Below are 23,817 nucleotides of genomic sequence, written 5' to 3'. Positions count from 1 at the left end.
TGGAGTCTACAGAGACAGGCAGGTTTCCTTGAGCTCCCTAGTTTTTCATCTGTACCATTTCTCAATCCTTTTTTCCCTCAACCCCCAAATGAAGTTGTCTATGTTTCCATATGCTGAACATTGTTGCATTACACCAGGAGATCTATACCTTCATGGAGATCACTTGGAAAGAACATCACAATATCATCTGAGACCTACATTCATTCTACTAACAGTTATTTTACAACTTCTAAGATCAACAATAAAATATTCAGTCAATCCCTCGTATCAAAGAGTTTCAAGTAAATTCCTTGATGAAGGAGACTAAATCTGTCATATCTATAAACAAAATTATAATATATCATATAGTAAGTGATATGAGAAAAATACACAAAATTATGGAAGCACTGAGAAGGTTTACCTAACCTAGATTTAATAAGTGCTGAACTCTGGGAAGGAAGTCTTAGGGCATGAGAAATGACATTTGAGCTGAATTTGGGGGGGAATTGTCAGTTTGTCTGTCAGGGAATGTATCCAAAGGAAACAGTATATGCAAATAAATGCAAAAACAAATAGAGCCAATTTAAATTATGCTAAGTAGTATGACTACAGAATAAATACAAACACAGAAGTGATAAAGGGTGCGTCTGAAGAGATAAGAAGACAGATCTACTCAGTCATTCGTTCAATAAATATTCATGATTATGAGTTAATAACAAAAGATTTGGAACAACAGCATAGTAAATATTACGTAAGTATCAGGAGTTAATATCAATTATCTTTAAGAGTTTAATAAGAGCCAGGACTGTGGTAGGTCCTGGAGATACGATGGTAAGCAAAGTGGAGACATATTCTTTGGCCCAATGATACCAGGCAAGTGGGAGGAAGAGATATCAATCAAATAATCAAAAACAAAAATGGATATTTATAATATGAAATAAGTGCTATGAAATGGACAGAATTTAATAAGAGCATATAACAAAGGAAACAAAAAGATCTGACCTATACTGACCACTGATGATAGGCTTTTCTATAATTGACTCATGGAGTCAAAAGAGATTATTCTCCAGGTTTAAGACTTAATGTTGTTTTCCCTTTTTGGTTTCGGACTTACTTGGGACCAATTATCCCTTTCTTCTCACTCATTTCTCCCTCCTGGAATGGATATGTCTATCCTATGCCTGTGTTTTGGAAGCATGCAACTTGCTAATTTCACAGGCTTACAGCTGGAGGAGAATTTGCCTCAAGATGAATTGTGCCTTGAGTCTCACCCATCTGACAAAGATGAGACTCTGGAATTTGGACTTTTGAGTTGACACAGAAACAAGTTAAGACTTTTGGGGCTACCAAGATGGAATGAATGTATTTTGCACGTGAAAAGGGCATGAATTTTGAGGGCCAGGGGTGGAATGCTATGGCTTGATTGTGTCCCCCAAAGTTTATGTGCCAAAAACTTAATCCCCAATGCAACAGTGTTGACAAGTCGGGCCTAATAAGAGGTGATTAAGTCACAAAGGCTCTGCCCTCATGAATAGATTAATATCAGTGATTCAGTTACTGCAAGAATGGGCTTATTATAAAAGTAAGTTCAGTCTCCTCTTGCTCTCTTGCTCTCTCAAACTTTCTTGCCCTTCTGCCTTCTGCCATAGTATGACACAGCAATAAGGCCCTCACTAGATGTGGGCCTCTTGACCTTGGATTTCCCAGCCTCTAGAATTGTAAGAAATGAATCTTTCTCTCTCTCTCAATCTCTTTTTTTTTTTTTTTTTTTTTTTACAAATTATCCAGTCTGTGGTATTCTGTTACAGCAACACAAAACGGATTACAACAGTAGGCAAAGAGGATCAGGGAAGAATATTCCAGGGAATAGAATATGCAAAAGTCTTGTGGTGGGAGGAAAGGGGAGTATCTAAGGAACTAAAGTAAAGTCAATTTAGTTGAAGTACAGAAAGCAAGGATAATGGTACAAAATAACACTAGAAAGATAGGGCATGGAGGATTTTAATTTTTATCCTAATAACAACAGGAAATGTTAAAAGAGTTATAAATAGGGGGAGGTAACATGCTTGTGGAAAAATCTGGCTGAAGTGGGCAGGAAAGATTAGAAATACATTGATACTTGGCAATTATTCTATAAAATACCTCTTATTATTGAAAATGTTCTCATATACAAAGTTCTTACTCACCGTTTACCTTTGGTAATTTTAGATTTGAAGCCTCTTTCCTAAAATCTGCAAATTTAGAAAGAGACATTACACAATGAGGAATGGCATCCTGATCTTACCCTGTTTGAAAGGAAACCAATGGATAGATTGAACACTTCTTTTCCCACTAACATTTATCATTGATAACCATTCCCTTCGTCTCAAAAGTTGTTCCCTGGCTCCCAAAATATCCATTCTCTCCTCATTCTTTGCTTACTTCTTAGGCTCCTTCATGGTTATCTTCCACCAACTCCTTAAATGTGGCAGTTTCTAATGTTACAGATGCTTCCTTTCTCCCTAAGGGGACAAGTTAATCCCCTGCCCATCTATTCAATAAAATCCTTAATTATTAGTCTAAATTGTCCTTCTTGATCTCTTACCTACCTATCTACTATCTAGTCCTAGAATTTTTCCTAAGAACAAGTTATAGTTATACCCATTCACTCTACATACTTCCCACACAGATGCAAGTTGGTATAAAGATCTGAGGAACAAACGATAGAAATAAAATCTGTCCATTTGCATAGAAGGACTCTATTGTATTAAAGAACAGTTTAGAATGACTCACAACTAGCCCGGGTATTACCTTGAAACAAACAGAGGTTAGAATACACATAAATTATATTTGCCTTAATTTGTGTTTTTATTTGTTTTAAGCAGGATAAACAAAACAACTAACCTATAAAAAGTACTTTTAAAATAGTAGGTTTGGGCAATTTTACATGATAGCTCCCAAGATTTCTGAACTATTAATATTTTTGGCCAGATAATTATTGGGGGGACAAGGGTATTATCCTGTAAATTATAGGATGTTTAGCAGCAACCCTTGCCTCTATTCACTAGATGCCAATAGTCCTCTCGCATCAGTTGTGATAACCAACACTGTCTCTAGATATTGCCAAATATTCCCTGGTGTGAAGAGGGGGGCAATGGGGGATTTGATTATACTTTTTATTTTGTATTTATTTATTTATTTATTTGAGATGGAGTCTTGCTCTGTTGCCCAGATTGAAGTGCAGTGACGCTATCTTGCCTCACTACAACCTCAGCCTCCCGGGTTCAAGCATTCTTGTGCCTCATCCTCCCAAGTAGCTGTAACTACAGGCACGGGCCACCATGCCAGGCTAATTTTTGTATTTTTTTAGTAGAGACGGGATTTCACCATGTTGGTCAGATTGCTCTCAAACTCCTGACCTCAGGCGATCTGCCCGCCTCGGCCTCCCAAAGTGCTAGAATTATAGGTATGAGCCACTGCCCCCAGCCTGATTACATTTTTTAGCTGAAGCTAAATTTAAAGGCAGGAAATGGCTTTCTAAATATGGGGTAAAATCCATCTCAGTACATTCAAGCTGAGGGTATATAGATAGATCAGGTAAATCTTTGTAAATAAAGTAAACAACAACTCAACACTTACAATTGGCTATAGAAATAAACATTAGTTTTTCAACAATACCTTGTACTTTTCAAAGGGCCTTTCATCCAAAAACAGAAAGCTACAAAACCATTAAGACTTCTCTAAAACACATGAAAGGAAAAGGATTAACTTTGAAACAAAATTATTCTTCAAAGCCATGCAACAAATATATAAATACTCTGAGACCAATTTTACAACCCAGGTCATCAGATCACCCAGGAATTTGATACTGTAATGACTAAATCTCTGTGGGCACATATAACGTATAGACCTGAATATGGTCTACAGTAAAGTGTCCAACAAGTTTATGTTGTGATTTAGGGACCAAGTATTAAGACTTAAATAATACTTGGTAAAATAGTTTGAAATCCTTGGATAAAAATTTAGAAGAACAGTAATATCAAACATTTGGACTAGAAAGCCCATGGCTGACCTCCCTAAATTAAAAAACAACAACAACAAACAAAAAAACAACTAAAAACTAAATAAAATTCAGAAGAAATTTTTTATACAAGCTGCTGGTTATCTGTCAAATCAACTCACCTTCAACAGAGGAGTCATCCATTACTTCTTGAAGTATGTCATCAGTAAAAGAAAGCCTATCAGTGTTTTCAAGTACATCTGGATTTTTGTCTTTGTCAAACTGACAATTTTCTTTCATGGAGTCCAATGTATTGATAGTCTCATTCAATGCTACAAACAGAGAATATATATACAACATGTAATTCAGTCCATGGATCTAAATCTTTTGAGCATAACAATAAAATTGATGGCCTCTTTGAGATCTACACTGTCAAATAAGGCAGTCACCAGCCACATGTGGCCATTTAAATATTTAGAGTGGTCCATCCTCTACTCTTATAATTTTCTATAACCCTACTTCAATAGTTTTCTCCACTCCAATAGCTTTCTATTTGTAGCTCTAATAGCTAAAAATAATCCTTTTCTTTATTCTTAAAATTGATTTGTTAAATATCTGGGTTTGAGGTGAGCTATTCTGCTACAGACAAAAGTATGCTAAAGTTTCCCCAGTTATTCTGTTGATAAGTGCACCATTTCAGTAAAGTCCCCCTATTCCTCATAACTCCACCTAAATGCCAATTTTTCTCTTTCCTTCCCTGCATCCCTTGTTTCTGTCAGCTAACTTCACCCATTTTAGAGAATCCTCATAGCCTCTTAAGTTTAGCACAGTAACAAACATTTGGACTAAGAAGACCATGGCTGACCTCCCTTGATTTAAAAAATGTTAACAGTTCACATTTCCAAAGTATATTTCTAAAAAGGCATCTCTCAGGATTTTGTTCTATGATATAGTCAATTGTCATTGGTAAGAAGTTTCAAAAACAGGTCAGTGAAGAACAGTTGAAGGGATATTTCAGTCCAGAGAGAAGATTCATTTAGTGGGAAGGAAAGAGAATATGTGAGTTATTTTGACATTTCTGGAAGGCAATAAATGGGAGGAAGAGTCCAAATGTTAAATATGGTTCCAGGAAATTTCCACCAAATATGTGGAATAATTTTCTAGTTCTATAGCTGTCAAAAATTATAGAATGAGCTACTTCAAAAAGTCATAAGGACTTCCAAGAGTGAAATGAGTGAATGTACGTTACCTGGCCTATCCCTGCAACCAACTAATTTTGATTTTGATTTTTAAATAGTAAATACAAAAGTTGAGGGAATTCTGTCTCTAATAAACTAGGGAACTATCAAACCCTCTATTACAGTCCTCATTCTCTGACAAAAATAAAATATAACTAGATATAAACAACAAATTTAAGGCAACAATGACATTTAAATTGCTTTGAAATTTGGCTGGGTGTGGTGGCTCATGCCTATAATCCCAGCACTTTGGGAGGTCAGGAGTTTGAGACTAGCCTGACCAACATGGTGAAACACCGTCTCTACTGAAAATACAAAAATTAGCCAGGCACGGTGGTGTGCACCTGTAATCCCATTTACTCAGGAGGCTGAGGCAGGAGAATCCCTTGAAACCGGGAGGTGGAGGTTGCAGTGAGCCAAGATTGCGTCACTGCATTCCAGCCAAGGAGACAGAATGAGACTCCATCTCAATAAATAAATTAAATAAATTGCCTTAAAATTTAAAGTTTCCTCCTAAATAACTCTTAGATCAAGGATAAAATCAAAATGTAACTGGAAATATTTATAAAATAACTATAATAATAGCCTAACAAGTCAAAGACTGTTAGATACACCAAAGTTTCACTAAAATGAAAATCGACTGCCTTAAACATGTTTATTACCCAGTAAGAAAAAAAAATAAAGTAAATAAATAATTTAAATAAGAAATTAGAAAAACTATTAAATGAGCATAAGGGAACAATATAAAGGACTTACTAAAGATAAAGCCAGAAATTAATTTTTAAACTATAAATAGAAACACTAAAGATAAACCCAAGAGCTAGTACTTTAAAAATAGAGATAATAGAACATTCAGTAGCAAACAAAGAAGAAAGTTATATATATACATATATATATTTAAGAATGAGAAAATAACCATATATACAAAAAAATGAGAAGAATTAGAAGTGCACAGGGCTGTCCTAATAGTCTAAGCCATTTTAAATCTCAATAAAATTTAAAATTTCCTAGAAGAATCAAATTACCAAACTGACAAAATGAAACAAAAGATGGCAAAAAGTAATCCACCAAAAACAAAGCCAAAAAATCAAAAATAAACTAGAAAAAAACCTGAAATGGGTAAGACAAAGTATTAATGCTCCTATCAGAATTTTTAATAAATAATACCCGCTGTTGATAAAGGTGTGAATTTCCACAAACCTTTAGGAGGGTAATTAGGCAGTAGCTTGTTAACATTTTACATCTAAAAATACTTTGGCCCAGCAACTCCACTTCTAAGGAATTTGCCCTACAGAAAAATTGGTGTGTAACGTGCACAAAGATATATGTACAAGGATACTCACCAAATGTTTGTAATAGTAAAAAATAGCAATAACCCAAATATTTATTAAAAGTATTGTGGACAAAATTATAGTTCATTCCTCTAATAGAACATTATGCAGTCTTTTAAAAGAATGAGGTAGGTTTACATAATATAGTGGAACACAGAATTATATCTAAGATATACTGTCATATACTGCATTCAAGTTGTGCAATATTATGGACAGATGTAAAGAAGAAAGCCTAAAAGGATATTTATGAAACCTTCACATGGATATTTCTGGAGGGTAACATTAATGTTACAAGAGACTTGCACTTTATACTTCTTACATTCCTGGTCATTTGAGATTTTTACAACATTAAAAAGAACCATTCATTCATATATAACGGTGTCTTATTTTAACTATTGGAAAAGATCATAATCTTGTTATTTGTCCAATCTCCAATCACAAATGTACAATTCTTAAATTTCAAAATAAAATGCAGGAAGTTCCCCATAACTGAAAGTGTTCAAGTACACATGAAGCAAACATTTGGCATAGATACTATAAAGAAGACTTAAACACCAAATTTAGTGTTTTACTAGATGAACTTTGAATAAGTTCTGTATCGTTGCCTTCTAACAGTTTTACCATAAAGCTCTTACCAATATAATTGGAAAATTTCTGGGTGTCCCTCAAAGCCCTCATACAGTCTTTAATGTTCACCATGTTATCTTCTGCAAGGAAAAGAGAGAGATGACAAACAAGAACCCCTGGACAAAGTAATGCTTAAAGGCTAGTATCAAAATCAGCATATGGCTTATATATTTCTTGAACATTTTATTTACAAGGTACTTCTAGATTCAATTTCATACATTAAGCCTCACAATAACCCTACAATGTTGTAGGTATACTAGTTCTGATTCTACCTATAATGGGAACTGAAGTACAAACAAAGCCCCAGTAACTCTGACCAGTAATTCCATCAAAGGTGGCAAAGCTAGAATTTCTATTCACAGAACTTGAATTTCTAAGATGTTCTTCATTCACTAAATCAAGATAGCAATGAGGACAAAGGATTCTAACAAGCCCACTTCCACAAAATCTAGACCTGCTTGTATAAAAGTATTCTCATAACTGCAAAAGAGGAAATTAAGAGGAAAGGCTCCGTTTCCAAGATTACATTTATAGTAAGATAAGCAAATACCTATAGACCTTGCACATCTTCTTTACTCATTAAAAAAAAAAAAAAAAAAAACCTGAGAGTAATATTTAAAATGCTTACCAGAAACAAAATCTGATTGAAGAATTTTCTCTACCTCTTCTTTAGGTGACTTAATCCCAATATTTCTTAGAAAGTCTTCCAAGTTCTCCTCAGCTATCATGTCACCTTCAAGCAAATCAGCAGCTAAGACAACTTCCTGTAACTCTATAAATAGAAAAAAAGTTAATTGATAAAAAGCAGTAGCCATCACTCAAGACATTTGTTAGTGGAAATCCATAGTTTATTATTATATCCTGAACTGAGGAATAAGAAATCTCAGAGAGAAATTTATCCCTTATAGCATTCTATGGCCAGCAGCCCAATGTACAACAATGTACAAAGAGTTCTCTTGATCTATCACATTTCTCTGGTGCGTGTATAAAATTTGCACAACCAAAATCACTCATATAGCTGAACTTTTCACGGCAATTATACAAAGTAATTATTTTGTTGTGGACCTCTAATGGTAGCAAATAAAATTATTTAGATATAGGAGAAATAACTTTCAGAATTATGAAAAATGTAAAATATGGGACAAGATTTACAAGGGCTCATTCAGTTTTTATTTTCAATTCCACCAGGACTCAATTGTACCCTAGCATCTGGAATGTTGCTTTATTTCCAGCACTGGTTAAGTCAGACCAACATTCAAATTCTGGCTCCAGGATTTGTAACCTGGAACTGTGCAACTGTGAGCAAATTATTACTACCTAACATCTCTTTCATCTAAAATGGGATAATACTAATATCTACCTCACAAGGTTGATGTGGAGAGTAAATATAATAACATATAAAAAGTACTTAAGACAGCATTAGACATATAATAATGCCTCAATAAATGTCATATTTATAGAATAAAATTAGTTTTATTATTATTATTAAAGTCAACAGAAACTAGCTGCAAATAGTAATCACAGTTTAAGCCTTACGTCCTGCCTCACTTTCTGTTCCTCTAACATCACTGGGAGGCAACTACAGATGGCAATCTGAGCTTTGCTGACACCCAAAAAACCTGTATCAGCTCTTCTTTCTTGCCTTAGCACTTGATTTCCTTTAAAAACAGTTTCTTTGCACAACCACCTTGAGTAGAGTCTGCTCATGCTCCCATGTTCCACATACTGTAGGACCAGGAAGCAGAATAGCACTTTCCTGTCTTTCTGCTGCTGCTGTCAGGCCATTTTAATTCAACCTTCAATCAAACCTTATCCCTCTCCCTTGAGGCTCAGGCCTGTTATTCAACTATGTCACTCTCCTGACAACAGTATTGATTACTGTCTGATCACTCCTTCACATTCTCTGAGGATTTTGGCACTTTGATCATCATCCTCCTTCTACCTCTCATCCCAATATCATCCAATGACAATAAGGATGAGCCTGGCCTCAGAGCACTTTGACCTCTTAACTTCAAAAGGCCTTTATTTCCTTTCCAAAGTCATCCACACCAACGGCTACCCTTAATCCTTATCATTTCCTGGAACTGTCTATTCCACCTCTAAAATCTTAAATTACAAGGTCAGACACTGACCATATTCCCTTAAAATTACATGTGTAGATACAGAAAGAAGGCATAGAACCTCAAACTATGCCTATTCTCTTGGCTCTTCCAAGTTCTTTAACAAATAGTCTAGACAGAGTAAACCAGCTTTATCAGTTAGTAATGAAGGATACATTCTGAAAGCCAAGTTCCTATATGCCAGTCAATGTTTCATCAAAACCAAGTTTCATCTATGTATAAACATATCAATGCCAACATGTTAACCAGAAATTAGGTGAACACACAGCATTAAAAACAAAAACAAAAATAAGTCCTTTCAATAAAAGTAAACCTAATCATTATAAATAATTCAGTACTTACCTTCTAACCTGGCAGCATCACGCATATTCCTTACTACTTGTGCAAATTCTTCAAATTGTACTTTGTCACCTTCTGAGAAAAAACACTTTTAATAGACCAACCTCATTAAGCAAAAGTCAGATCCAACAAAGCAACCTATAAAAATGTAAACCATTTGACGCACTCGTAAGAATCATATTTCCTTTTCATATTTTTGAGTAACCAAAGGATTGATTTTATGGGATTAATAAATATTAAGACTACAGAAGTCAGGCTGATGGCTGGGCAAGGTGGCTCATGCCTGTAATCCCAGCATTTTGGGAGGCTGAGGTGGGTGGATCACAAGGTCAGGAGCTCAAGACCATCCTGACCAATGTGGTGAAACCCCATCTCTACTAAAAAATACAAAAATTAGCTGAGTGTGGTGGCGTGTGCCTGTAGTTCCAGCTACTTGGGAGGCTGAGGCAGCAGAATTGTTTGAACCGAGGAGGTGGAGGTTGCTGTGAGCCAAGATCTCACCACTGCACTCCAGCCTGGGTGACAGAGCAAGACGCCATCTCAAAAAAAAAAAAAAAAAAAAATCAGGCTGAGTTCTCAATTTCAATCAATGGAAACAATATAATCCATATTCCCAAAAGATAAACCAAGATATACTCTAGACAAAATTAAGAGACATACCTCAGTCTTAGTTTTGTCTTTCAATTGTTTAAAGATAAAAATTCTATACCAGAAAACTTTAAAGGTTTCTTTCGTGCCTGATAGGCCTATTATAATTTCTGATATGTGTTTACACCCATTTCTTACACAGTACACAAGTACTAGATTACAAAGTTAAAGTGACGAACACAGGAAACAGAAGCAGCTTTGTTTTCCCAGCCAGGAATAAGGAAGCTTAAGATTTAGAAATATTATAGTTTATTATCATAGACTAGAACAAAGTACAACAAGCAAAATGTGTCACCAGCAGATAAAAGCCTGAACAGGGCTTAAGTATATAGCCACAATTAACAATGTCTCACCTTCTATCTACCTTGGCTTTAAATTAACACTTGAACTTTTAGGAACTATTTTCTACAGTAAAAACACATGTCTTTATTGTAGTATTTTTGCTGCTTCTGTCATTTAGTAGAGTCCTATATATCACTAACTGTAAAGGCTCTGTCCCTGAATCTGTGTTCTCTCTCTGATGGGAGAAGGATAGAAGTGTTCATACATTCCATTCCTCATGCTTCTTTTATACTTTTATACCATTCAGGATGGCCTTCCACTAGCCTCACATCAATCAACAAGGTTACATAATCAAATATTCTAAGACCATGTTATATAAAGACGTTCTTAATTAAGTGTCTTCAATTTACAGTAGCTTAAAGATCAGCTTAAAGTAGGCAACAGGTATTGTAACTCAGTCACCTAAATAGAGTCCCCTCTGAATCTAGTTCTTGGTATGTATAATCAAGTAGAACTAAATCACAGCTACTTAGAATTCTGGGAGGAAGGGAAGGGAAGGGAAGGAGCGGGGAGGGGATGGGAGGAGAAGGGAGGGAAAGGAAGGAGAGTGGGAAGGGAAGGGAAGGGAAGGGAAGGGAAGGGAAGGGAGGAAGAGAGGCAAGGAGGCAAAGGAAGAAAGGAAGCAGGGAGCCATCTGAGGTCAACAGGTACTGATAACACCAACAAAATTTACAGGTGATCTAACAAAATTTACAGTTAGCTTTGGACCTATTTACCAAGGGACCCAAATCTATAAGCATGACCTGCAATCTCATTTGATCCTTTGGTTCATATAACTTGCTGAAATAGAATAGCAACTATCAATATTAGGAAAGATTTCCCGGGTCTCTTTAAATAAATCCTGAGAAAAGAGATGTGAATGGATAGAGCTGCTGTCAAGAATTTGTAGCTCAATTATTCTTTGCTAAACCACCATAACAGGGTTAATCACAGCTGATGCCAGGTTGCAAAGTTAGAGCCTGAAACAAAGACTCAGATCTGGCTTTAATGGATATTGCATAAAAAAATCATGAAGATAAGTTTAGAGTCTTGTTGCCAAGCCAAAAAGAAAACAAAGTTATTAAGCTAATTTCAACCACATCAGATATCAGAGTCAGGAGAAACAGAGAATATCAGTTTAAGTTTAAAAATCTAAAACAAATGAAGCTAGAGAAACCACCAGCAGAGAAGAGACTGTCCCAGGCCTTAAATGCCTAACACCACCTATTAATGATTTCCTTTAATTCTTAGCCTATGGATTCAATGTCTCACATTCACTTTGACCATTTTCCATATCATCTTACATATTTTTGCTCAACACCAACTTTCTTCACTCAGGTCTTTCAGAAGAAACAAGAGAGCTCATAAGCTATATAACTAGATATTTGGGAAGCATTTCTGAATTTGCCAAATGATAAATTACCTTTTCTATTTTTCAATGCTTTTTTTGTAATCATCATAAGATTATTTTTTAATTTTAAATATATTTTAAAATATTAAGGAGTCAATATGGAATACTGCCAATAACCAAGAACTCACTCTTCAATTTCACTAGAGAGAATCTGAATCAGTTGTTTTTCAGGTTTGTTTTTTCTTTTTAACATAACCTGGTCAAAAGAATACCCTAGATCAGTAATTTTAATTTCTTTCTTATGTTTCTAAGGTCTTATGGAGCTGTTTCAGCAGTTAACTTGGTCATTTCTCCCACTTTGGTCAGAGAAGCTCAACTTTAATATTTTATATATTAGGAAACTGTATAAGATTTAATTTGGAAAAAAAGCATTCTGCTTCAACAATATCAAATATAACCAAAAATAATAAATCTCAAAATTTTGCAAGCCACTGCATTAAAATAAGAACTAAATACGTTTGTACTAAGGGCACAATGTTAAAAGAAGAAATGATGTGAAAAAAGGCATACAGATACAGTTTTCAATATCACGTGTATATTTAGGCTTAAATTGTAAAATCCTCTGCATTTAATATACTGTCTTTTGCTTCGTAAGTACAGAATAATAAACACAGGCCTGGTGCAGCAGCTCATGCCCGTAATTGCAGCACTTAGCTAGGCCAAGGTCAGAAGATCACCTGAACTCAGGAGTTTGAGACCAGCCTGGGCAACATGGCAAAACCCCGTCTCTACAAAAAATTAGCCAGGCACAGTGCTGTGCACCTGTAGTCCCAGCTACTTGGGAAGCTGAGGCAGCAGAATTGCTTGAACCCGGGAGGCAGAGGTTGCAGTGAGCTGAGAGTGCGCCACTGCACTCCAGCCTGGGTAACAAAGCAAGACCTTGTCCCCCCCAAAGAAAGAATAATAAACACAATATATGAGTTTTTATTATAATAAAAATACTTTTCTAGTTATTTTCATATCTCATAAAATAATACTTTGTTGGTCTGGTTCAAATAAATGCTATCTATTACTTTCTGTGGTACATGCTGCCTATAAATTCCACTAATTTTAACAAAAGAACCTGAAGCACTGCCACAGAGAAAAAGGGAAGAAAATCTACATTATTGGGTAGAAATTAGCCTTCTTTTCTTCATCAACCCTTTTCACCTCAAATCTTCCAATAAACAAAATAATCAATACATTTAAAGCCCAAAATTGCTAGCCTTAACTAAACAGAAGCTCAATGGATGAAAAGGATAAAAAATTATTACAGAAAAAGACAATTCTTTGACAAAGACCCCTGACAGCATGCTTATGTTACTAATCTCATTCTGTATAAACATTTCACATAAAAGAATATAAACGTACTAGGCACGTTTTTAACTTCTAGACACTAAGACTATGAGAGAGTAGAAATGTCTACCTGTAGCCTATGTACTCTCCTTCCTGCATGTAGAATATCAACAGTAAATGATGGAGATTTGCTTTACATTTTTTAGTCTACAGTCTTTATTATACAATACCTTTTTGAACTTTGTTTTTATTTTTTTGCCTTTTTTTTAACTTGCTAAATAGAGGTGGTAGCTATCAGCAGGTGTGTTTTTCTGCCAAATTAAATAAAAGCCTATTTCAACAAAACAGTATGAATATTCCAAGTAGTTATTATAAAATTTGAATAGATGTCTTAACATTTCCTAATCATGTCCTCTGTGTTCATTGGGATATGCCATTTTCCAGTAACATACCACACAACTTGAAGGAACTCTGCATATTTGATCAATTTATAGTAGTAATAAATTACATAACAATATTTTTATATTGAATAGCCAAACAAGCTGAACTTTCTTTATACAGTATTTCCTAAATGCATATATTGGCATTTTAATCATATTGGAACACTCCATCTTGCCAAGTTCAAGATACAATGACAAATAAGAGTTGACAGAAAATAAAGTAATACCTTGGTATACTTTTTAATTTTAGTATTTGCAACACTCACCATCAACTGTAACTAGTTTCAATGCAGCTAGAAATTCATCCTTTTTTAAATTACTATTCAAACTAGACAGAATATTCCACAGGTCAGAAACACTCATCGTCTCCTTTCTGAGATTGTCGAGGGTTTCAATAGCATCAGGCAATACTAAAGGGTAGATAAAACACAAGTTTTACGAATGCTTATCCAAGAAGTTCACACAGTAAACTGTCATCTGGAATAGACAAAAATTAAGGTTTTTATGGTTTAAAAGAATAATAAATATAGCATAAATGAACTGCCAACTTTCAAATATGAAAACATAAAATATTTAGCCTCAAATATAATGTATTTTTGAGGATCTTGAAATATTTTAAGAACTTAGTGCCCCAACCCTGAATAAACATTATAAATAGTAATTTTTATTGAATTTAGATTTTTAAAAGTGTGAATTCAGAAACATTTTCAATTGATAATACAATTAAGTAGCTTTTGTTCTATATCTCTCCCTAAATTCTCCTCTGGCTCCTACTTCCTCTTCAATCTATTACTGTAGACAATAAAAAGAAAGACTATTTCAATGCAAAATCATTGAAGCATCTTAAACAAAGGAGTGAAATTATCTTACTACAAATTTGTAAAAAGTCACTGTGTTGCTATATAGAGAATTGATTCTCAGGAAGATTAGACAGTTAGGAAGAGCCAGCAGACATTAGTGACCAAGATTTTATTTATAACCTGTACGATCTTCTCAGCTGTGTGATTTTCTCCAGAAATGCTGTCAGACACAAGAAGGAAGGTAATTGGGTTCATTCAGGGTTGAGAGTTTTGCCAGATAGGTGCAACAAAAGTACACGGAGGCAAGATAGTCTAGGGTATTAGGTATGTATAGACAAGATAATTTAATCCAAATAAGGAGGAAAAGTGAAAACAGGAGGAGACTGATAGATTGGGAGAAAGCGGAGCGGTAAAGGGATGTAAGGTCCCAATGAGGTATATGGAACCAATAAAGAAGACATGCTCTGAGCAGTCTAATGAAGAAAAAAGAAGTAAACACAAACATGCAATATTAACGATGAGATGTAAAATACAATGACAGAGATAGATTAGGTAATATACTATATAACTCTGTGCTAATAAAATTTTAATCTCCATAAAACTGAAATTCCTAGGAAAAATGAAGTAACTGACAAACTGTCTCTTTCTCTGTATGATGTACCCCTGTATAGGAGACAAATTAAATCTTATATTGTAAGGTAAAAAGAGTTGCTACTTAAAATCTACTGTTACCTAACATGTAAGAACAAAATAACACAATGTTACTTTCAGTCCCAATTTTTAGAATGCATACTAATTTCACTCCATTAAAAATATACATATGTGACCTTACATTTCTTTATGGTGAGCTTCTGAGCAGCAAAACTATCTTTTCCATATTACCACACTTACAGCTTAACATAAAGCCTAGTACATATTAAAGGTTCATAAATGTTACTGAATAAATTGGAAGACAGAAATGGCAACAGATGTAACCAGAAATTCTCATATTAGTACTCAGCCACTAGATGGCATCATTTTTCCTAAGTTGAAAGACATTTTAAATCCCCAAAAGGAATGCTATACATGGTTCTAGCCCTCTGTAAGTGTGCTAATGAAAAATAAAATTATGATAGCTCTTAATTCACTTGCATGTAGAAGACGTTCTAGAATTAGGGGTCATTACAGGGGATTAAAGCCAAATATAGCAGCAAGAAGCCAGGCATTTATTTGTCGGATGATCTGCAGGATAACCAGCTCTATAAGAGACTAAAATAGAGTGTTTACGCTCTTCTAAAATCTGTCAAACCATTTGGTCCACAAAAAGCAGAAGATGTGATATTCTTACATACATAATTTTTCAGAGAAGCATTCCGTGTTGCTCATCATAGTATCAATGAATTCTTTAAAATTCACTTTTTTTGTTTCTACAGGAAAAAGAAACACATTTTCTTCAGTATCTTTTAAGTATTAAATTATTATGAAAAATATTATGTAAAATAAGCTACATATTCAGAAATATATAATTATATCCATCAGGTAATACTAACCAATAAAAATACATGGGTATAAAGGGGAAAAGCAAATCAATTTACAGTAGAGAAGTAAACACTGAAAAACACCAAGAAAACTGGTGAAAATTCTTCCAGTCCTTCTCAAGCATACATAATATTTTTAACTTTTATTTATGTATTTATTTATTTTTGAGACAGAGTCTCGCTCTGTTGCCCATGCAATCTCAGCTCACTGCAACCTCTGCCTCCCAGGTTCAAGCGATTCTCCCACCTCAGCCTCCCAAGCGGCTGGGATTACAGGCACGTCACCATGCCCGGTTAATTTTTGTATTTTTAGTAGAGACGGAGTTTCCACTATATGAATACACAATGGTGTATACTGCAATTTATTTATACATTCTGTGGATGAATATCATGTTGCTTTCTTTCTCTTTTTTTGCCATTAAGATCAGTGCTGCCATGTACATTCTTGAACATGCTTCCTGGTACTTAAGTCCAAGAGATGTTCCAGGATTTATAGCTAAGAATAGTATTTCTAAACTATGGGGTATGCAAACTTTACAAGATACTGCATATTGTTTTCCAAAGTGGTTTTACCACTTTCACCATATTTACCGGTACTTAGAGTAACATATTTCTTAATTTTTCCCAATTTTAGCGGATATAAAAATGTATCTCATGAGCCAGGCATGGTGGCTTGTACCTGTAGTCCCAGCTACTCAGGAAGATGAGGTAGGAGTTTGAGCCCAGGAGTTTGAGGCCAAAAGATCTCTCTTTTTTTTTTAAGTACCTCATTATGACCTAAACTTTGCACTTCCCTAATTACTAAGGATGTTGAGAACATTTCATGTGATTATTAGCAACTTGTGCCTTCATGTGGAAAATTTTTATAATTTCTATTGAGTTGTTAGTTTGTAAAAGTTGCCTATATATTCTCTATGATAATCATCACTGTTGTGAGTGTTGCAAATAACCAGTTTGTGCCTTGTATTTCACTCTCTTTGTTGTATCCTTTAACAAAGAGAAGTTCTTAATGTATTCAAATTTATCAATCTTTTCTAGTTTCTTATTTCGCATCTTAAAAAATCCTATGTCAGAAAATTTTTCTTCTATTTGTTTTCCAAAACTTAGTTTTCACACCTGGATATTATTGAATATGGTGTGAGACAGGGATGTAACTCTATTCTTTCCATTTGAATAAGTAATTATTTCAGTACCATTTATTAAATAGCCCTTCTTTCCCCAGTTATCCACCACTTTATCATATGTGTTGCCATGTATGTTTGTGGATATGTTTGGAAGTTCCTTATCTTGTCCTATTGGTAAATTTCTCTATCCCTGTGCCATTCTTACACTCTTTTAGTGACTATGGCTTTACAAGGAGTGTTGATATCCAGGAGAGCAAGTTCCTCCCAACCCCCACTCCCCAACACACACACATCTCCACAAATGTTCTTCTTCAAGAGTGCTTTAGCTATTCTTAGCCTTTAATCATTCATATAAATATTAAAATTAGCTTACAAAAAAGTCAGGGTTTTATTAGAATTGCTTTGAACAAATAGGCTAATTAGAGAATTGACAGTTTTGGGTCTCTGAATCTACAGACATGGGATACATTCTTATTTATCTAGATTTTAATGTCTTCACAAAGTCTTATTTTCTCTATATAGGTGTCATACAACTTAGATATATTCCATTTTTTACTTTTTATTATGGAAAATGTTAAATATATACAAAATAGAAATAATAGTGTAATATGTTCATATACGATCTCTAGCATCAACAATGATCAACTCATAGACAATATTATTTCACCTATCACCCCAGTTTCCTGTCAAGCCACTCTCACCCATTCCCTTTAGAAGAGCTGCTGCTAGGTTATATGGGCACAGATACTCAAAACTGGTATACCTTTATTGTGAATTGTAGGCTTTGACATAATAATGAATCCTTATTTGCCCCCATTTAATGCCTTTCGTCCTGACTTCTACCTTGTCAGACAGCAATACTACAAATTCTGCTTTCTTTTTGTTTACATTTTTGCCTAGGAAAAAATCTAAAAAAGACTATTTAAAAAATAAATAGAAATTTTTTTTAATTAAAAAGACTATTAATACTGGTTAATTCTAAATAATGGGCTTTTGAGTGTTCTGCTGTACTTTTGAGTATTTCCATACTTTCTGGATCAGTTTAAATTTAACTTTTTATAATAAAAATATTAGTCATTTTTCTAAGGCAAAAAATAACAAATTGACCCTCCTTCCAGATGTGTCAATGCAGTTTGCCCGAAAATATATCACTCACCACCAGCTTCAGTCAATTCTGTGATCTTCTTAAATTCTGGCTTAGAAAGGTAAATACCAAAATTTTGAAGACAAGTATTTAGATCCTCATAATCCACATTTTTATCTTTAATTTTATCAATGGCTTTAATGACACCAGGCAATGCTAAAAATAAAGGAGTATGCTAATAAGTATTAAAAGTAAGTCAAAAATAAAACACCACTAATAAGATGAATTTTAGTTCTAACACTAAATTAACAAAAATATAAATCACTTCAGCAATGTTACATACTAAAAGCATATCTAGAATCTTTAATAAAAAAACCAGTAAGTATCAAAATCAAAGTCAAAAATATATTTTTCTAGGCCACACACAGTAGCTCACACCTGTAATTCAAACACTTTGAGAGACCAAGGCAGGAGAATCACTTGAGGCCAGGGATTTGAAAGCAGCTTGGGCAACAAAGCAAGACCCCTGTCTCCACAAAAAACTAAAAAATTAGCTGGGCATAGTGGTGTGAGCCTCTATTCCTAGCTACTGGGGAGGCTGAGGTGGGAGAATTGCTTGAGCCCAGAAGACGGAGGGTGAGGTGAGCTATGATAGTACCACTGTGCTCCAACTTGGGCAACAGAGCAAGACCATCTCAAAAAATATGATAGATAGATAGATACACATACACATATATATTATTCTACTATAGTCTCTGAACCTAAGGAAGCACCAATTTAATTGCACTGATGGTACAACTAAAATACATAGGAACAAAATATTACCTAATTTCTCCATTTAATTCAACAATTTAAAATTCTTTGTACTCTGCTTCTCAGTAGCAGAAATAGAAGCAGAAAATTTTCAATCCAAAATGATAAACTTGGATAATTTTGTGGCAATACATGGCTCAGTCTTTGGTAAATTCACCTTAGTTAATCTTTCTAAATATACATATTATTACTTAGGAATAACTATTCTACATCTCTTCTTATAATAACTTGGAATTTACACGTCATAAATTTGGTCAGTATTTTCTCCATAAAATTTAAACTGATAAATTTTTACTGCAATTAAAGCATTCTTAAAGGAAATTACTTACAAATATACTGAACTCTTAAGAAGGTTAGCTAACTGGAATTCATCTGGTTTAATCAGAAAATTTCAAAGTAGAGATGGCACTTTAAATCACTTGAAGGAAATGATGAAAAAACAGAGAGAGAGAGAGAGGGTGTATAAAAAAACAGAAGTTGTGTGTGTATGTGTGTATATTGTGTGAGAATATTGTTTGTGTATATCATGTTTGTATATTCCATCCCTCTCTCAATAAGTTTTATAATACACAAACATACACAATATATACACATACACACATATACACACAAAAACTCTAGAACAAATTAAACTCAAATAGGTTTTCTCTAATTCATTAGGATAGGTAAAGTAGGAAACTGGGCAGTAGAGGGCATTAAAGCCATTACCAGATATAAACTTCAAGTAGTCACTGGAAATCATTATGGCTTTCTAAACAAACAAGTGATGATCAAACTGATGTCTGAACTTGATGATTCTTAAAGTGATTATTTAAAAGATGATTCTTTTAAAGAAGATGTGTAAACAATACAGCAAGATACGTGTCCCTATCTTGTGAAAGAAATTTTTAAGTGAACAAAATTCCCATTTAAAAGTTAAAATCTCTTTTTTAATTTTACAGGTAGAAACAGCAAGCCACCTTAAGCAAATGTGAGATACAATGGAAAATCATTTGCAGTCACCATAGGGATAGAATAACAGAAACATTTTTCTTTTATCAGCTTCTATACATCCAATACCACATGGAATGCAGAAATCTGGGGAAAGGGTGGACCATTTATACAAAAAGCCCAGGAAAAAGAAGAGAACGAGTTTCCAACTATTATTCTTGAGATTCAAAGTTAGCATAATCTATCAGAGAGGGATAGGGTTAAAAAAAAAAAAAAAAAAAAAAAAAAAAAGATGAAATGAGAGGCCTAGTCACTGTACTGAGTCAGCAAGGGGAAAATATGGTTCTAAATTCATAAGGTGGCTGATAAGAACTCTATTCTCACCTAACCCTCTAAGACTTGGGATTGTTTCCTATAAAGTGGCTGCTGAGTGAACATAAAGAGTCATACCTTTGAGAATCTTGTTTAGCTTGTCATGGGGCTTTCTTGTTTGAACTCAGACAATGTTTCCTTGATGCAGGTCCATATAAAGAGCTATACACTTGGGAGTACAGGCCAGTTTCACTACAAAGCTCTCCTGCCTGAGCATTAACACTTAGCATACAGCCTGAAGAAGAATCTCCCCTACCACCAGTATTATTAGCAGAAGAAGAGGATGTTTTAACTCCAGTCATACATCTAATGTATTCTCTCAGCATCAGCAGTTTCAGCTAGTAGCTAGTTCCAGACTTTCCTCATGAAAGTTGCAACAACAACTTCCTAGTCTAGGCAAATAACAGCCTAAGCGTCTGTCATTTCAAAGCAACCAATCTCTATTGGTTGTAGCAGTCCCCACTTTCAAGATGTAAGTAACTGAATTCAGGCTTCAGATACACAGAGAGACAGACATAAGTACAAGAAAGACTGGTTAATTAGATATAGAAAACAACAGGAAATGTATAGACCATGGTAGGAAGGGGTTGAGAAGCATATTGAGCTTCCTACTATTCTGCCCATACAGGGATGCAAACATTGCATTTTAGAATATTCCTAGCATGAGAGGAGACACAATGGATTATTTCCATCCAAAGTGTGAATTATGATACTCCAGTAACACTAAATTGATTAGAAGTATAGAAGAAACAAAAGCAGCTAGTCTATTTGGTCAGGTACAGCAAGGTTCACTGTGACTTAAGGCTAAAGCAATATATTGACAACAAAGGGACAGAAAAAAGAATGTCCAATAAGAATCACCATTAACAGGCTAGAAAAAGCAAAGGAGCATTACACTGAAGTAATACAACCAACACTAATAAACTGGGGTGGTAGAAAACACATTAAGAAAGATGATAAATTTCAACAGAATGGAACTATAAAAGCAAAACCTGGAAGAAAGCTATCAGTTTGCTATTATCAGATCCAAATCTCAACTTTAAGTGAATTAATGCAAATATTTTTATGAACTTTTTAGTAAATCATATAAAAAAGGAATCTAATCTAGAAACTTTAAAAAAAATTATTGAGAAAGGGGTGGAACAACATGGCCAAATAGAAGTTTCCACTAATTGTCCCCCAGCAGGAGCACCAAATTTAACAATTATCTACACAAAAACAGCACATTCATAACTAACAACGTGGTGAGCACTCAAAGTACCTGGTTTTAACTTCATATCACTGAAAGAGGCACTGAAGAGGGTAGGAAAAACTATCTTGAATCATCAATGCCATCCCTCCCTCATCCCCCAGCAGCAGCCACGTGGTACAGAGAGAGAATCCGTGTGTTTGGGAGAGAGAGAGCAGTGATTGTGAAACTTTCCATTGTATCTGCTGCCCTGTCACAGCAGAAAGCAAAACCAGGCTGAACTCAGCTGATGCCCACCTACAGACAGAGATGAGGAACTTGTTGGGAATTGCAGTAAAGGTGACTTTGGTACATTTTAGCAAAGAGACTGGTAGCATTTTGCCTCTGCCCTAGAGATTTGTGGAACTTTGAACTTGAGGGAAATGATTTAGGATATCTGGTGAAAGAAATTTCTAAGCAGCAAAGCATTCCAGAGGTTACCTGGGTACTGTTAAAAGCATCAGTTTTAAAAGGGAAACAGAGCATAAAAGTTCAGAAAATTTGCAGCCTGACAATGCAATAGAAAAGAAAAACCCATTTTCTGAGAAGAAATTCAAGCCAGCTGCAGAAATTTGCATAAGTAATGAGGAGACAAATGTTAATCACCAAGACAATAGGGAAAATGTCTCCAGGGCATGTCAGAGACCTTTGTGGCAGGCCCTCCCATCACAGGCCTGGAGGCCTAGGAGGAAAATATGGTTTCCTGGGCCAGGGCCAGGCCCCCCTGCTATGTGCAGCCTAGGTACTTTGTGCCCTGCATCCCAGCCACTGTAGCTATGGCTAAAAGGGGCCAAGGTACAACTCGAGCCATGATTTCAGAGGGTGCAAGCCCCAGGCCTTGGCAGTTTCCATATGGTGTTGAGCCTGCAGGTGCACAGAAATTGAGAATTGAGGTTTGGGAACTTCTGCCTAGATTTCAAAGGATGTATGGAAATGCCTGAATGTCCAGGCAGAGGTTTGCTGCAAGGGTGGGGCCCTCATGGAGGACCTCTGCTAGGACAGTACAAAAGGGAAATGTGGGATTGAAGCCCCCACACAGTCCCCACTGGGGCACTGCCTAGTGGAGCTGTGAGAAGAGGGCCACCATCCTCCAGACCCCAGAATGGTAGATCTCCTGACAGCTTGCACCACGTGCCTGGATAAGCTGTAGACACTGAATGCCACCCCATGAAAGCAGCCAGGAGGAAGGCTGTACCCTGCAAAGCCACAGGGGCAGATGTGCCCAAGACCATGGGAACCCACTTCTTCCATCAATATGATCTACATGTGAGACACGGAGTCAAAGGAGATCATTTTGGAGCTTTAAGATCTGTCTGTTCTGCTGGATTTCAGACTTGCATGGGCTCTGTAGCCCCTTTGTTTTGGCCAATTTCTCCGATTTGGAATGGCTGTATTTTCCCAATGCCTATACCCTCATTGCATCTAGGAAGTAACTAACTTGCTTTTAATTTTACAGGCTTATAGGTGGAAGGGACTTTCCTTGTCTCAAACGAGACTTTGGACCATAGACTTTTGAGTTAATGCTGAAATGAGTTAAGACTTTGGGGAACTGTTGGGAAGGCATGATTGGTTTTGAAATGTGAGGACATAAGATTTGGGAGTGGCTGGGGGTGGAATTATATGATTTGGCTGTGTCCCCACTCAAATATCATCTTGAATTGTAGCTCCCATAATTCCCACGTGTTGTGGGAGGGACCCGGTCAGAGTTAATTGAACCATGGAATCATGGGAGCAGTTTTCCCCACACTGTTCTCATGGTAGTGAATAAGTCTCACAAGATCTCATGGCTTCATAAAGGGAAACCCCTTTCACTTGGCTCTCATTCTCTCTTGCCATTGCCATGTAAGAAGTCCCTTTCACCTTCCACTGTGATTGTGAAGTGGAACTGTGAGTCCGTTAAACCTCTTTTTCTTTATAAATTACCCAGTTTTGGGTATGTCTTTATTAGCAGTGTGAAAACAGACTAACACAAACATACAGTGGGGAAAGGGCAGACTCTTCAATACATGGTGCTGGAAAAACTGGATATCCATACGCAGAAGACCGAAACCAAGTGCCATCTCTCACCGTATAAAAATCAAGTCAAAATGGATGAAAGACTTAAATCTAAAACCTCAAAATATGAAATTACTAAAATAAAACATTGGGGAAACTAGCCAAGACATTGGTTTGGGCAAAGATTTCTTGAGTAATGATGCAAAAGCACAGGCAACACACACAATAATGGACAAATGGAATCAC

General features: G+C 35.5%; 1 protein-coding gene across 11 annotated transcripts in view; it reads right to left on the bottom strand.

Moving 5' to 3' along the window:
* Nucleotides 1–23,817, bottom strand: part of LOC103878903 (EF-hand calcium-binding domain-containing protein 3) — a 514,301-nt gene that overhangs the window by 417,978 nt on the left and 72,506 nt on the right. For 10 of the 11 annotated variants that reach the window (XR_004179475.1, XM_031657656.1, XM_031657654.1 and 7 more), the window contains 8 exons: nt 18,306–18,449; nt 15,840–15,914; nt 13,975–14,118; nt 9,617–9,688; nt 7,783–7,926; nt 7,163–7,234; nt 4,141–4,290; nt 2,166–2,210 (listed from right to left, as the gene is read on the bottom strand). Coding sequence is in view for 10 of the 11 variants with exons in the window: in XM_031657656.1 (XP_031513516.1) it covers nt 2,166–2,210; nt 4,141–4,290; nt 7,163–7,234; nt 7,783–7,926; nt 9,617–9,688; nt 13,975–14,118; nt 15,840–15,914; nt 18,306–18,449 (846 nt within the window). In the remaining variant the exon portion in view is untranslated. The remainder of the gene's footprint in view (nt 1–2,165; nt 2,211–4,140; nt 4,291–7,162; nt 7,235–7,782; nt 7,927–9,616; nt 9,689–13,974; nt 14,119–15,839; nt 15,915–18,305; nt 18,450–23,817) is intronic. The other variant, XM_031657657.1, reaches the window with a different exon arrangement.

The sequence above is a fragment of the Papio anubis genome, chromosome 17, assembly GCF_008728515.1.
Source record: "Papio anubis isolate 15944 chromosome 17, Panubis1.0, whole genome shotgun sequence".
Taxonomy (NCBI): Eukaryota; Metazoa; Chordata; class Mammalia; order Primates; family Cercopithecidae; genus Papio; species Papio anubis.
The sequence above is the reverse complement of the archived record's forward strand: the minus strand, read 5'-3'. Positions and strand labels throughout refer to the sequence as shown.